This window comes from Tiliqua scincoides, chromosome 1 (assembly GCF_035046505.1).
Source record: "Tiliqua scincoides isolate rTilSci1 chromosome 1, rTilSci1.hap2, whole genome shotgun sequence".
In the NCBI taxonomy this organism is placed as follows: domain Eukaryota; kingdom Metazoa; phylum Chordata; class Lepidosauria; order Squamata; family Scincidae; genus Tiliqua; species Tiliqua scincoides.
The window spans coordinates 72,064,713-72,079,116 of NC_089821.1; the positions used below are offsets into that span (position 1 = coordinate 72,064,713).

General features: G+C 44.9%; 1 protein-coding gene across 5 annotated transcripts in view; it reads right to left on the reverse strand.

Annotated features, from left to right (window-relative positions):
* Positions 1-14,404, reverse strand: part of NHEJ1 (non-homologous end joining factor 1) — a 117,924-nt gene that overhangs the window by 92,791 nt on the left and 10,729 nt on the right. For 4 of the 5 annotated variants that reach the window (XM_066631527.1, XM_066631565.1, XM_066631533.1 and 1 more), the window contains one exon: positions 12,048-12,106. The exons of the other annotated variant lie outside the window; for it this stretch is intronic. In XM_066631527.1, the coding sequence (XP_066487624.1) occupies positions 12,048-12,106 (59 nt within the window). The remainder of the gene's footprint in view (positions 1-12,047; positions 12,107-14,404) is intronic. 5 annotated transcript variants of the gene reach the window in all.

Consider the following 14,404-nt stretch of genomic DNA (forward strand, 5'->3'; position numbering starts at 1 on the left):
AGGCTCACAAGCAACCAAGCATCCTTGCACAGCCTGCCCTGATCCCTCACCTGTTCAAATAGCTAGTTCTGGGTTGCGAACAGGTTGACATATGTGATATAAAACATTGGTACAATAAATCATATCAAATCTAGACCTTTGTTTCTTAGAAGCTGCTTCCCACACCTCTGGCTGTGCATTAATGTATCAGATGGGAGTCCGGGAAGCTTCCTATGCAGAGATACCGAAAATAATGGTTCCCAAATTCACAGGGGCCATGACATCCTTCGTACTCACAAGGGCACCGCATGACACCATTTGGCCTTCCTGGTTCACCAGGTCGACATCATGTGAAATCTCACAAGAATAGCACAAGATTTCACACAATGTTCATCCAGCAAGCCGGGAAGAAGAGGCCATATGGTGCCATGAGGCAACCCTGCAAATGCACCCTGGGACACTGCAGCACACACTTTGGGACACTGCAGCTCACCTTAGGGGGAAAAGTCAGTTTTTCACACCTCTCCCAGCTTTCTTGTTGCAAGTTCTCCCTCTGCCCTCCCGAATCCCATCTTCTAAACAGCCAGAGAATATTCATCTGAGCAAATATGAACACCTAAAAAAAATCAGGATGTGCTTCAAAGCTACCACAGACATAGATGTATGTACTATAAAACACAAGTAGGACTCAAGATCCTCAGTAATGCACTGGTCACCTTGTTCTGGAGGCAAGAGAGGAGGGCAACATGGTCTACTACGTCACTGAAGAATCTATAAGCAATGGTGGCTTGCTGAAACACACAAGAGGCTTCTGTTGCTTCACTAAAGATCAGGCAGCTTGTCTGAGGAGCACAAGGAATGCCCTACAATACCCTTCCTGTCCAAAAGTAGGCACAGGTTAGTCAGTATCCATGGGCTGGTAAGGAAAGGAGACATGTTCTCATTCCCCCAGAGGAGTTCAGAGGGAGTGGAAGGCCAAATTGTCTCCAGTGGTGGCTTGGTCAGCCACAACACCTTTGATATGGAGGTGTTAGGCTGACTACAGCACCCACCCCTTGACCATATTTACATCCGCACATTACAGCAATAAAACTATATAAATGCTACAGATACACATGCATGTAGGTCTGTCTCCCTCTAAATAAATAGCTGCAAGCTGTACATAAATCATGCATTGTACACACATGCACAAACAGACTGACTTGTCTTGCTTGAGTAGATTTGACAGACATTTCTGAGGGAAAAGAAGTCACACAGTAGCACAAGCAAGACCATCAATGGAGCAGTTCCTTGGCCACTACACACACATTACATATGGAAATGGAGAGGTATAAGCAGAGAAACCCATAAATTGCCCTGTCTCTTGCCACTGAAAAGTACACGTAGTTAGAACAGCACAAAGTTCTTAGGCCTGACATGCCTACTACTTGCAATTGGTCAGTAAAGAGAAGATTTTTTCCCTGCAGTCTCTCAGCACCCACAAAGGTGACATTGCACATATCAAAGCTGAATGGGGTTAAAAGGAGAAAAGGCAATGAGGGCCAATGACGGAAAAGCAGAATGGGAGCACAGCACTGTTGGATTTCTGATTAAGATACTAGCAAGAAGTCCAGGTGCAGTTCTTACATGGCCTTGGCTCAAGACCAGACTACACTTTACCTCATGCCTGTCATTAAGAAACAGATTTAACATTGGAAATGTTTCTTTTTTGAAACAAGAGAAGCAGAGCAAACTGGATTGGGACCATGACAAAAAGGGAGTTAAGTTTTCCTGCTGTGCTGTTTCTCACCAAAGTCCTTCCTCTGAGGTAAATGTTTTTAGCCAATAGCCACTTTGGGGTTAAACAGTCACCTCAGGGGAGGTTTTCAACAGGAAAGAGCACACAGGAAAAGTTTCAACTTCCCATGTGCCAAAGTCCAGATTGCCCCCTCTCCCCTGAGGAGACTACTGTATTTACCAAAAAAAGATGTGCCTTGCTTCTGGTGTTAAACCCATCTCTTTATAATGGTCTCATCGTCATCTTTGGTCCAACACAGTTTGGTCCTCAGACCTTGCCCAATTTCACAGGAGTTCTGAAAATTAAAACATTACTACCAAGTTCACTTAAGACAGCAGTTGTGGACTAATAAGTTCTTTAAATCAGGGTAATTATCTCCATCAGATATGCCTGTCAGTGTATAATAAAATTAAAGCAATGTTAAACCTGCTTTTCACAAAATCATTTCTAAGACCTATATCAGCTTTCACCTAGGACAGACATTAGATAAACAAGCCTATAGCAATTGGAGTCATCTTTGCTAGATTTTTACACTCTGGGAATTTGCTCTTTCCCAGTCAAGTTTATCCAACACACACACACACACACACACACACCAACACACACCCCAGCCTGTAACCAGCTTCCTGCCCCAAGTTTCCCTCACTGGTTTTCCTGTTCCATGGATTCAAAGCTGAATATTACATTAAGATAAATACCACAAGCAGCATCATTATAAACTTAGGGGGTGAGGGCAGTGAGTAACAACAGGCTGAGAGACTAGTAAAAACCAGCACTACACAGGGTACTAAAAACAGAGGGGGGGCATGATTGAGACATACAAAATTATGCAGGGGATGGATAGAGTGGATAGAGAGAAGCTTGCTCTTTTCCCTCTCACATAACACCAGAACCAGGGGACATCCACTAGAGTGTTGGGAGAGTTAGGACAGACAAAAGAAAATATTTCTTTACCCAGTATGCATTTAGTCCGTGGAACTCCTTGCCACATGAAGTAGTGATGGCATCTTGCCTAGGTGCCTTTAAGAGGGGTTTGGACAAATTTCTGAAGGAAAAGTTCATCACGGGTTACAAGCCATGGTAGGTATGTGCAAGCTTTTGGTTTTAGAGGTAGGCTGCCTCTGATTGCCAGATGTAGGGGAAGGCACCAGGACGCAGGTTGTGTCTGTTGTCTTGTGTGCTCCCTGAAGCGTTGGGTGGGCCACGGTGAGATACAGGAAGCTGGACTAGATGGGCCTTTGGTCTGATCCAGCGCGGCTCTTCTTATGTTCTTACTAAATGTTGCATGACCTATTACCCTGTGGTTCTCAGTCACATCCATCTGATACCCCAGTGCAACAGTCTACCCAAGATCTGGACACACTCTGCCCATCCCTATACCCAAGGAAGATCTGGACACACTCTGCCCATTACTAAATTTTACACATAATTTTTATATATCCGTTTTAACCCAAATTGGAACATTAAGGCAAGGCCAAAAAAGTGAGGGATGAACCAAACTGTATAACCAGTAATAAGGGGACAGTGGAGATAGAAGGTGGAGGGGGGCAATGACAAAAGAGAGCTGGTAGAAGTTCTCTAGAAACCACATTCCCTTTGATTTCTGAGCCTTCCAAAAATGCTAACTTATTTTCACACTTCCCTCTGCAAGACGGAAACATAGTCCACACTTCATCTTGCAGACAACACACAACATTCTGTTCTTGAAGAAGGATGCTTAGGCATGTGGCTTTGAATTCTATACACTCGCCAGTAGCTTCAGCTAGAGTCAAGACTCTCCTGCCCTGCAATATATTTCTGAACTGCCCCATAATAGTCAGCTCAACTCAGATAAGTCAGCCTAGTGTGTGTGCATGCATGTGCACATATACATATGTACAGGCCTGTGATCTGATCCATGATGGCTTTTCCTCCCACAAAACACCAGATGAAGTCAGCATACTTGTATTCTGGTGACAAGAGGAAAGGGGGAAAGTCGAGAATTAAGAGTTCATCTTCCCTAACCTTGCCCAAGAAGGAACATTTGTGCCTTAAAAATAGGAAGATTGAATTATATTCATGGTATATCTTGGAAAGAAAGGCAATGAGGCATAGCACTTTCTGGCCAGCAGTAACAGCTGGGGTACAGCCAGAAGGCCTGAAACACTAAATGATGTAACTGCCGCATGAAAGGGCAACAGCCACTAACCCAACTCATGAGTAGCCAACCCCCACATCCTCAACCCCACAAGGAACACAAGCAAAGTGTCCCATTCAGCTGCTCAGGACTGTGACTCATGCCACATTTCAAGAATGGACCCCATAGAAAAGAACCTGGCTTTGGCAGAAGCATACCCCACAACCACAGGCAAGAAAGGCTCTGCTGCTCCTGCCACTGGGGTTTGTTCTCAGGCTGCGGTCTGACCTCTATTTCAGGGGCTGCTGTGCCCAGACTGGTTTCAGCAGCGTGCAGCCCAGCTGACTCACAAGCCAGGATAAACGGCCTGTGGTTCCTGCATCAAGCCAACTCCTCCCTCACCTGATTATGCCTAAATCAATAAATAAATACAGTGGCTCACCCTCTGACAGATGCCTCAATGGCAAACAGATGGGTAGGAGAAGCTTAAATGCACACCAAACGGGGACAGGAACATACACATAGCCCCCTAATGTGCCAGTTTGGGTAACCCTGTACTGAGTCACTACGCAGATAATAATTGCCCTTGCACAACATTGTCAGTATTGTGCATTGACAAAGATTGCCTGTCTTCTCAGTTACTCACCAGCACTGGAGCCGGGCTTCACACTCACATGTACACTTGCACTTTTCCATGCTAACCCACTTGCACAGAGGTTGCCTTATTAGCTGCCTATATCTAGGACCAGCTGTAGACTCTTTCATCTCTGGAAAGCATATAAACAGGGCTTTGTGCTTAAAATAAAATAAAAATGATTCAAATTCTACACTGCTACGAGATCGATAAAGGCTACTTGTTTGTAATAGAGATGGAAGATACTAGATTACAGTGATATATATTCAGAATGAAATATTTCTGCTGCAATTAACACCCAAACCTAAACCCTGTTTATTGAATTATGTTTTTTAAACTCTACCAATTAATCTTCATTTGTTTATTTATACTTGCTCACAGCAGCAAACCTGGCATTTACAAGACATTGGACGGTACTAACAGTACTTACTCATGATTGGGAAAAGCAGGAGTTTGGGGGAAATGATTTGGGGGGAAAGCAGGAGTGGACAACATGATTAAGAGTTCAATCTTGTATTTCCCACCCAGTGGCGTCACTAGGATTTGCGTCACCCGGTGCGGGAGGCCTGCGTGTTACCCCATGCAGTGGGCGGGGCAAAATCCCAGATGGTGGGTGTGGTGATGTACAAATTTGTTGCTCTAGTAAGTTTTACATTATGCTTCCAGATCTGTTCCCATTGATCTATTGTGATATTATGGTTTTTTGGCCATAACTTTTGAAGAAAAGGAGCTATTTCAATCTGGTGTTTTGCATTGCATTCCGCTGGAAATTCCGCATCCAACAATATATGGCATGACAGGGTTACTCCTAAAACCACAATTTTAGCACATCAGTCCCCAGTGCGCGTCACCCCCCCTTGCGAGTCACCCGGTGCGGCCCGCACCCCCTCACCCCCTAGTGATGCTACTGTTCCCACCCCCACCTCTGCTGGTGCAGCAGTGCCAAAACGGCTACTACTGCATCCTACAGGGGGGCACTCATGTAGGTCTCCTCTGGATAAGGGAACATTTGTTACCTTACCCAGGGGTAGCCCTCTGCAGCACAGGGTTTGTAAGTGCGTGTGTGTGTGTGTGTCTGTCTACCTGGACTTGCACCAGCAAAATAGCTAGTGCAAGTCTGCAGTGAATGGGACAGTGGGTCAGGCCCGAGAAGGTGGCTAGGATTTGGCTACCGCCACTACCCAAACCCACCCCCTTCTCAGCCCCAATTTGCCCACCCCTGTTGTCACCCCATTCTGCCCTCCCCCTGTCATCACCTCATTCTGGTCTTCCCTGCCCTATCCCACCTCTCCACACCCCATCCCACCTTACTTCCATCAGAGTCCAAGGTGCTCCTCTGACACTAGCACTGCGAGAACTGCTTTTGGGGCTACCATAAGGCAGGCAGCGCTGGCAGAATGCTAGTTCCATCAGCCCGATGAGCCCATAGCCATAAGATTGGGCTGTCAACCTGTCAAATGAACAGCTTATCCTAATGAACACTTTGTTCCAGAGGTTTTGTACTGTCTGGAGATCAGTGATATCTCAAGTATCACCAGAGACAAAGTATCCTTTAAACTTGATGCAAATTGTGTTTGGTGTAGCATGTGATACTGTTCTTCCTGGACTATACCATTTCAGACAGCAGGTGGAAAATTGTATATTTCAAAGCTCCCCCATACATACAGGTGCTATTTCTGCATGTCTGAATGCACTTTGGCTCTTGGACACTAACAGAAAGAAGCAAGAATTTGGAGGAAGTAGGCTATCCCATTTTTCAACTTCTATCACAGCCTGCAATGTGGATATCAGGATTCTCCATGATGGAACTGGACAGTGAAGGGCAGTGTGAAAGACCCGACACTTGATACAACATCACCATAGCAAGTAGTCTGTCACTCTGAGAAGTGTAACAAGGGGCAGGAAATGAATAAGTTCAACTTCCTCACAGGTCAGGTCAGTTCAAGACGGTTTTGCAATGAAATCAGCCCATTAAGAGATTGCCTTTTGTCAGTTTAAGAGAGCTCCCTGAAAGGACTCTGAGAGTTCACAGGTTATATATCACTACAATTCAGAGGATATTAAGTTGTCTCTTGCCAGCATGGACAGCCACTATACTACAATCACCGCTACATCACAATCCACCTATAGAAAGATACCACAACGCTAGTTTCCTAGCAATAGTTCCTAATATATTTTAAAAGGGAGAGAGAAAAAATAAAGATTAAAAATCTAATTTCTCTCTGCTTCACCTCAATCTCAGCCATACAGGAAGAGGCAGAGAGAAATGAGACAGGCCCTTTGCTTGCCAGCTGTTGCAGGTGGTGCCCCCCTGTGCACTGGAAAGTGCCTTGTTTTCCCAGAGAACCCATCCTTCTCCAAGCTGCAAACCACAACCCACCTTTTGCTAATGAAAAACATTCCCCTGAAGGAAGGAGGTGACAGGAACAGCAGCTTCCTCTCCCTCCCCCTGCAGACAGAGTTGGCAAGGGATTGAGGGCCATTGCCATAGCAGTCTGTAATGCATGAGGAGGATTCACGGCTGCCTGCCAAACAATAGCCGCTTCTCTCAAGGAGAGTATTCTTAGCACTAATAAAAAAAAAATTGGTCAGAGAGCAGGCAGGTGCTAGGTGAGGCTAGGCTGCTCCATGAACTACAGGCCTGCAAAGTCCAGGAGCAGTGGGATTCTTCCAGAACTGTCCCACCAAGGTTTTTCAGCTCATGCCACTTCAACCAGCATAAGGCAACCCCAGAACAAAATAAAAGGAGACATCCCTCACTCTGCTGTCCTACATCTACCCTCCAAAACAGAACAATGTAGGCAACTGCCAGAATAACCCCATGTTGCATGGAGGCATCCATGGAGAAATATCATACCTACTTTCTACAGTTCCTGCCATTCAGCATGAAACCATGGCATAGCAACATTATAATTCCAGTTATTTTTGATCAGGGAATCTCCCCTCCAAAGAATTCTGGCAGTTTCCTTCAGTGAGGGTGCCAAGAATCCTGTCAGAGATCCCTAGGCACCTTGCAAAATTATCATTCCCAGAGTTCCCTTGGGTGAGGGAATGACCATTCAACCGCTTTAAACATGACAATTCAAGTCTGGTGTAGAACACAAAGCAACCCCAATCCTCACGGCTGAACAGACTGCTTGCATCTTCTATTCCTAGCCCCCAAAACACACATGATCAAAGCCATCCCACTTTGCAGCCAAGCCTGCTAGCTCAGCTCCCATCTTCTGCTCCAAAATCCCCATTTAATTCTCAAGAGACTACAGCACCCACATACACCCATTCACTAGCCCTTTCAACCCAAAGTCATGGGGAGGAAAACCCCTCCTCCCAAATAACCTTCCCAGCTGCACTAACAGCAGATTTGACCCTGTGCTTACTGACGTCAACAGGAGGGTGTTCGCTCACAGATGTCCATGCGCCTTACTCTGTCGCTCACTTACCCTGCCCAGCCACTGCAGTGACGGACATACTGAGGAGCCGCCTGTTTGTTTGTCTTCCTTTTCAGCATTGCTTATTTTGATGGCATATCCTTCTGGTCCAGCCCAGGTCAACCCATGAACCTTCTGCGTCCTGTTTGCTGGAGCAAACTGCACAGACACGGACAGAGGTGTAGCACAAAAGTCAGGACAAGGGTGCATAAAAATATTCTGGGGGAATTTCTTTAGGACAGGCTATACTTGAATCAACTGTACCTAGGTTACTTGCAATTGAGTGGCTAACACATTTGCAGCAAGGTCCAGGCTTGTCTTCTGCTCAAGGAGCTGCAGGGTTATAGGCCCAATAGTTCTCCACGGGCCAGATGTGTTCACTGGAGAATGCCCAGGAAAACCTCCAGGATGGCAGAGTGGAGCAGGGAACACCAGCTGCCATGATTGACACCTCATAGACCCATACAGCTGTCAGGTAGAGGCGTTCAGACAGCATGTTACACTGAAGAAACCGTTTATTTTCCCTTTAAAAAGGAAAAAATAGATGAGTAGAGTCTAACTACCTTCCATCAAGATGTTGTCCCATTGTCCTGCAACCTCCTTAAGTGATAACCCCTGAACCTCAGAATAGCCTCCCCTGAACTCTCACTGGATCCAGATACAACAGGTGCTCCTCCTTTCTTTTCCATGCCCTTTCACATAATGGAAACCACATTTATGTTCGCACATTCCACTTCCCAAGACCAACTCTTTCCACCTTTCTATTATCAGAAACCTCTTCATTTTGTCACAACACCCAGCTCTCTCAAACTTGTCACTGCCCTACCGATCTGGCACTGAATCACTAAGGGCACAGTCCTAACCCCTTATGACAGTGCTTTCCAGCACTGACATAAGGGCAATGCAGCTCTGAGGTAAGGGAACAAACATTCCCTTACTGTGAGGAGGCCTCCGTGAGTGACACCCAACTGCAGGATGCAGCACTGCAGTCCCATTGGCACCGCTATGCCAGTGCTGGAAAGCAATGGCATAAGGGGTTAGGATTGCGCCCTAACCCTCATTTTCTTTCAATCAGTTATGTTTACCATGTACAGCAGGGGTTCCCAAACTAGGGGTTGTGATCCAAATGAGAGTCATGGATGTTCATGAGGGTCATGGTACGTTCTATTATAATTATTAACATGTACCAACTCTGTGGGTCTTTCTGAGACTGAGAAAAAACTGTATTTAGGGTCATAGTCAAAAAAAAGGTTGGTAGACACTGGCATAGGAAGAGTCCTTCCTAGCTCATACTTACTGTTGGAAAAGATGGGGGCAACTGTGACACAAGTTGAGCTCAATTCAAGATCTCAAGAGGAGATTAAGATCTTACTCTCTCTACTGGAAGCAGCCTACCCTGTCACTAAAGGAACTGAACTCAGACTACTACCAGTTGTTCATAGGTATTTTTGGACAGCCTAGCTGCTGTCCACCTGTTCACCTTTGGAAGATTTGTACAACTCGTAACTCACCAGGCTGAATGCAATTCAGCAGGCAGGCGGCAAAGCCAGAATCTACATAGGAGACCATGGTGGAATGCCATACATGGTTGGTAGCGTGTGTTCAGCTAGATGGGTCACAAGTTGCACAAGCTTGTCTTGGAAAAAGTATGGAGCAATATTAGGGTGAACTTCTGATAATAGCACTCAAATGTACAAACACAGGGCACTGAATTGGCCTTGGCACTCGGGACAAACAAAGGCGCTCTTACAGAAAGCCAAAGTTCATATATATAAATTGCCTGTCATATGTTGAACAGTGTGCATGACAGATGCACCACAAAAATCAACCCTCAGAATATCTCTGTATTACCCTTTCACTAATTCAAACTTCAGGGTGATCTCATGGGTCTCATAGCTGGAATCTCATGGGTCTTCCATAGGCCCCTGCATTTCACTGTAGGATTGGGGACTAACTCATCAGACATAATTTTGTTGCTGTTTACGTTCATACTTGCACACACAAACAAACCAGAAGTTGAACTAACTCTAGGGGTTATTATCTCACAAGAACAGATCACGTAAATTGATCTTCAAAACAGTTCTTCCAACATAGACCCATTCTGAAAGCCACCTTATGCACCACTTTTCTGACCTGAAGATTAACCTACACCAGTTCTCTAAACAGCACAGGAGTCTGAACTCTGGCACTGGCACAAGTTGGCCTGAAACCGCCTCTATAACCAGCAAAGAGAGAGCACCCCAACTTTTCATCTCTCTCAAGTATCATCTTAATAGGTCTCATTATACTCCTCCACTCCTCAGTTTGCAGCGCTGCACTTCCCAAATTCATCAGGCTGGTTTCTCCTTCTCCTGTTTCTGCCGGTCGCCCTAAAAATACCAATTACATGATGATGTACAACATCACTGGTACTTCTGGGTTCGCTCCTGGAAAAAAAAAATCAGCATAAAACCGCCCAAGGAGGGTGGTGGGCCTACACAACAGCTTGTGCAGCTCTCTACTCATGGCGCACAGCCTCTGTTCTGCAATCTGTCATGCTCATGCTGCCAAGCCACTCCCATGCATCAGCCTCAGTATCAAGTTAACAGGATACAAATGCTGTTAACTTTCTGCAACTCTTCTCCTTTTTGAGTTCTACACTGAGGGACAAGAGGTTACCAAAGCATAGATAACTGCAGCAAGACTATATTCCTGTCCAAGACACACTGCAGCTCTGGAAAGGCACTCCATACCACTGAGGCATCCAGTACCAATGTTGGATCTAGGTGCATACCCAAGTTATACACTTGATCTGTCAGGCGGAGCAAAACTCCATCCAGAACAGTTCATACACCATCTCCACCCACAAAACCCCTATCTTGTCAGAGTACACAGAGTCTGTTCCTAAGCTGTAGTTCTACCGTAAAACTACAGTTCCCAGGATTCTTAGGAAAGGAGATCAGAGAAAACATAAGAAGAGCCTTGCTGGATCAGGCCAAGCAAACCCAGCTAACTATATCTCACAGTAACCCACCAGATCGCACTGGGAGCATTCAGACAACAAGATACCTGCATTCTGTTGCCACTCCCTTGTATCTGGCATTCAGAAATAGGTTACCTCTACAATCCAGATTGCATGCAGCCATCATGAAACCTGTCATGAACTTTTCTTCCATAAATCTGTCTAACCCTTTTTAAAAGCATCTAGGCCAGGTGCCATTCCCACATCCTGTGGCAAAGAGTTCCACAGATAAATTGAACCCTGCGTAAAGAACTATTTCCTTTTGTCTGGTCTGACTCTCCTGCCAGACAATTTTATTGGATGTCCCCTGGTTCTAGTGGTGTGCAAGAGGCAAAAGAACTTCCCTCTATCCACCCCTTGCATAATTTAATGTGTCTAGATCATGTCCTCACCCCAGACATCTTTTTTCTAGACTGAAAAACCCCAATTGTTATAGCCTTTCTTTGTAAGGGAGGTGCCCCAGACCACTAATCATTTCAGTCGCTCTCTTTTGCACCTTTTCTAGTTCCACTATACCCTTTTTGAGATGTGGCAACCAGAACTGGACACAATACTCCAGATGTGTCTTTACCATCAATATGTGCAATGACATAATAATATTGGCAGATAATTGGACAGAATAAATGTCTAGTAAATCAGATGACTGTGGGATAGATATGCCTAAATGAGTTCTAACATATAATCCATACTACTCCAAGCTACATGACACTATCACACAATATTACGCTAAGTGAAGCTTAACTTGGCACAATGCAACAATTGCACATTTACGCGGGTTCTTCAAAACATGACTGTACAACAGATCAGAGAGACAACATTACACAATCTTATACTAAACTAACCACACCTTGCCTATTGTTAACCTAACCAAAAGAAATCCACAGCACAGCCACAGCCGTGCTCATCGATGTACAATCACAGCTCATGGTGTTTACTAACCAAAGAAAGAACAAGCAAAGAACTAGGGAAATAGGATCCGTACCTTTTATGGTACTGTACTATGTAGCAGCTAGAGCTCATGACTAAGCAGTTATATTACAATTTGTCCAATCCAATGGGACAGGCCCTTTTTTGACACAAACAAACTGAATGAATGCAGCAAGTTCTCCTACCTTGGCCTCAAATGTTTGCAAGAAGGTTTCTTCCCTGAAAGGTTCTGTCTTGAGACGCTCTGCAATGGAAGTGCCAAAGAGACTGGGGTGAGTGTGGCTCCGAATTGGCCAGGCATACAAGCTCTCCTTCATTCAGACCCTATCATGACATAGTATTATCTGTCACAAAATGCCCTAAGCAGCCCCGTTTCCATCTGAGAACATACAAAGATTAGCCAAGCCCTTTACACTGTGACAAGCCCAGTCCATGAATGAGAGTGCAATCCACAATAATGGGCACAGAGTGCTCCAGCTGGGGTACACCTTACAGTAACTGAATATTAGTAACCATGTCCAACATACTGGTCCAGTCTATTTATACACTGATTTTTTTATACACGGATTTGACTCAACACGAATGGCCCCTGCAAATGAGAAGGAATGTGCTGAGAAGGGGAAAAATGCACCCCTTTAAAATCAGTTTTAAAAACTGAACAGTCCTTTAACAATAGCCTCCTTAATGGGGGGGGGGGAGAGCTGGCTGACAATCCATCAATCCTTCTCTCTCCAGGCGACCCCTCCCTTCCCCCTGAGCATGTGAAAGAAAGATACTTTGCACTGGTGAAGGGAGGGGTCAGAGTGAAGCCATTTAAGTACTTTGAGAGAGCTTGATTGTTGGATTGCCCTCTTAATGACTCTGTCTTAGCATCACAAAGGTCAGCAAGGCTGTTTTTAAATCACAGGAGCAAAGAAACTTTGTTTTTTAAATCAATTTGCTATAGTGTGCTTTTTTGCCATGCACCTGAGTGCTTGGAACAGAACCCACTCAAATAATCAGTCTCAACCTATACATTGGTGAGATGCAACACATGCATAGTGATGCATACAGAACTGAAACTGGATTCAAAGGATCAGTGTTCAAAATCCAGTTCCAACCTAGACTACCTAAGTGGTCAATTCAGCCTACAGCCTACCTCACAGGGATGAAGATGAATGAAAGGATTAGAAGGACACAACATAAATGTCTTCTTAGTTCCTCAACCCTACTGCACCTGAATCTAAGTAAATGCATGTGACATCATCACAAGTTTTTCCTGTTTACAATACCACCACTCCTCATCCCTTCCTCTGTTTTCTTCATTGTTTCTGTTCCTAGACGATGAGTACCTCAGTTAGGGACCTTCCTCATTCATTGTAAAGCAACATGTACTTATTTGGAGCTACACCTAAATAGCTGCTACTAAATACCCAAATAGAGAGAAGAACTTTATACCTGGCAGCAGGGGAATGGCACTGAAAAGACAGTGGTCTATACAGGGTAACAGAGGAACACTGAAGCACAGTTGCATTATATCCCCCTTCCAGCTCTGAGAAAACAGAGCATCCACCTGTGTAGATAGGACAAGATACTGATCCCCTCTGACCAGTGTCTCAGGAACACCTTTGCCCTACTCAGTTTGTCATTTCAGCCCAATGTAGAAACAGGATATGAAAAGTCACACATTGTTAGTAATGTTAACATATCCAATGGAAAGCCACACCTGCAGTTAAGTAACTGCAAGAATGCTTTGGTGTACATACATGCTCAAGGAGGAACCAACTCAGATCTCAGAGGCAAAGATATAGCTCCTCCCCCAACAATCATTAAGAAAAGAAACTAGAAAGCTGAGCCAGTGTTCCCAACCCAAAATTTGGTTCAAAACCTGATGAGAAAACTTTGTTAATGGGGTGTAATCCTGGCAACATATGAGCCTTAAGGAGCTTGATTCCAGCCACCTTTGGCTATTTCTTCTCCCTCAAAACACTGGATAGTTTCAAAGGAAGTAAGGAGTGATGGAGGAGGAATATTCCATTTGGGGTGGATATCTATAGCCATGTATGAATCATCAGTGGGAACAGCAGTTTGCATCTGCTCAGAGTCTGGGCAAGGAGTGTGCTGTAGCAGATGAGGAACTCTAGGACGCTTCCCAGTCATCATCTAGTGGAGTCAAGGGTTAGGGAACAGAAGCACGAAGTTCCATATGATGAACAATCACTGTGTGACTAAGTAGGAGAAAAGCAGGGCAGCTAGGAGCCCCTACTACCTTTCAGACAAAATCTTCATCTAAGCTTCACCAGCACAATCCCATACCTGCCCAAATAGCCCTAGATCCTGCCACTCTCTAGGCTATAACATCCAGGAATGGAATCTATCCCTGGTAAATATCACAGGGAGCAAATATGGATGCTTAGTTGTAACTTAGTAGAAAGGACAAGAGACCCACTCCCTGTTTGCTAAAAGCATTTACAGAGCTTCTGCACATGAGAAAGAATAGCCCAATTCTGTTCAAGTTCCTTGACTTGCTGGCACTGGCCCCAGACTCCTGAGTTGCAGCCAA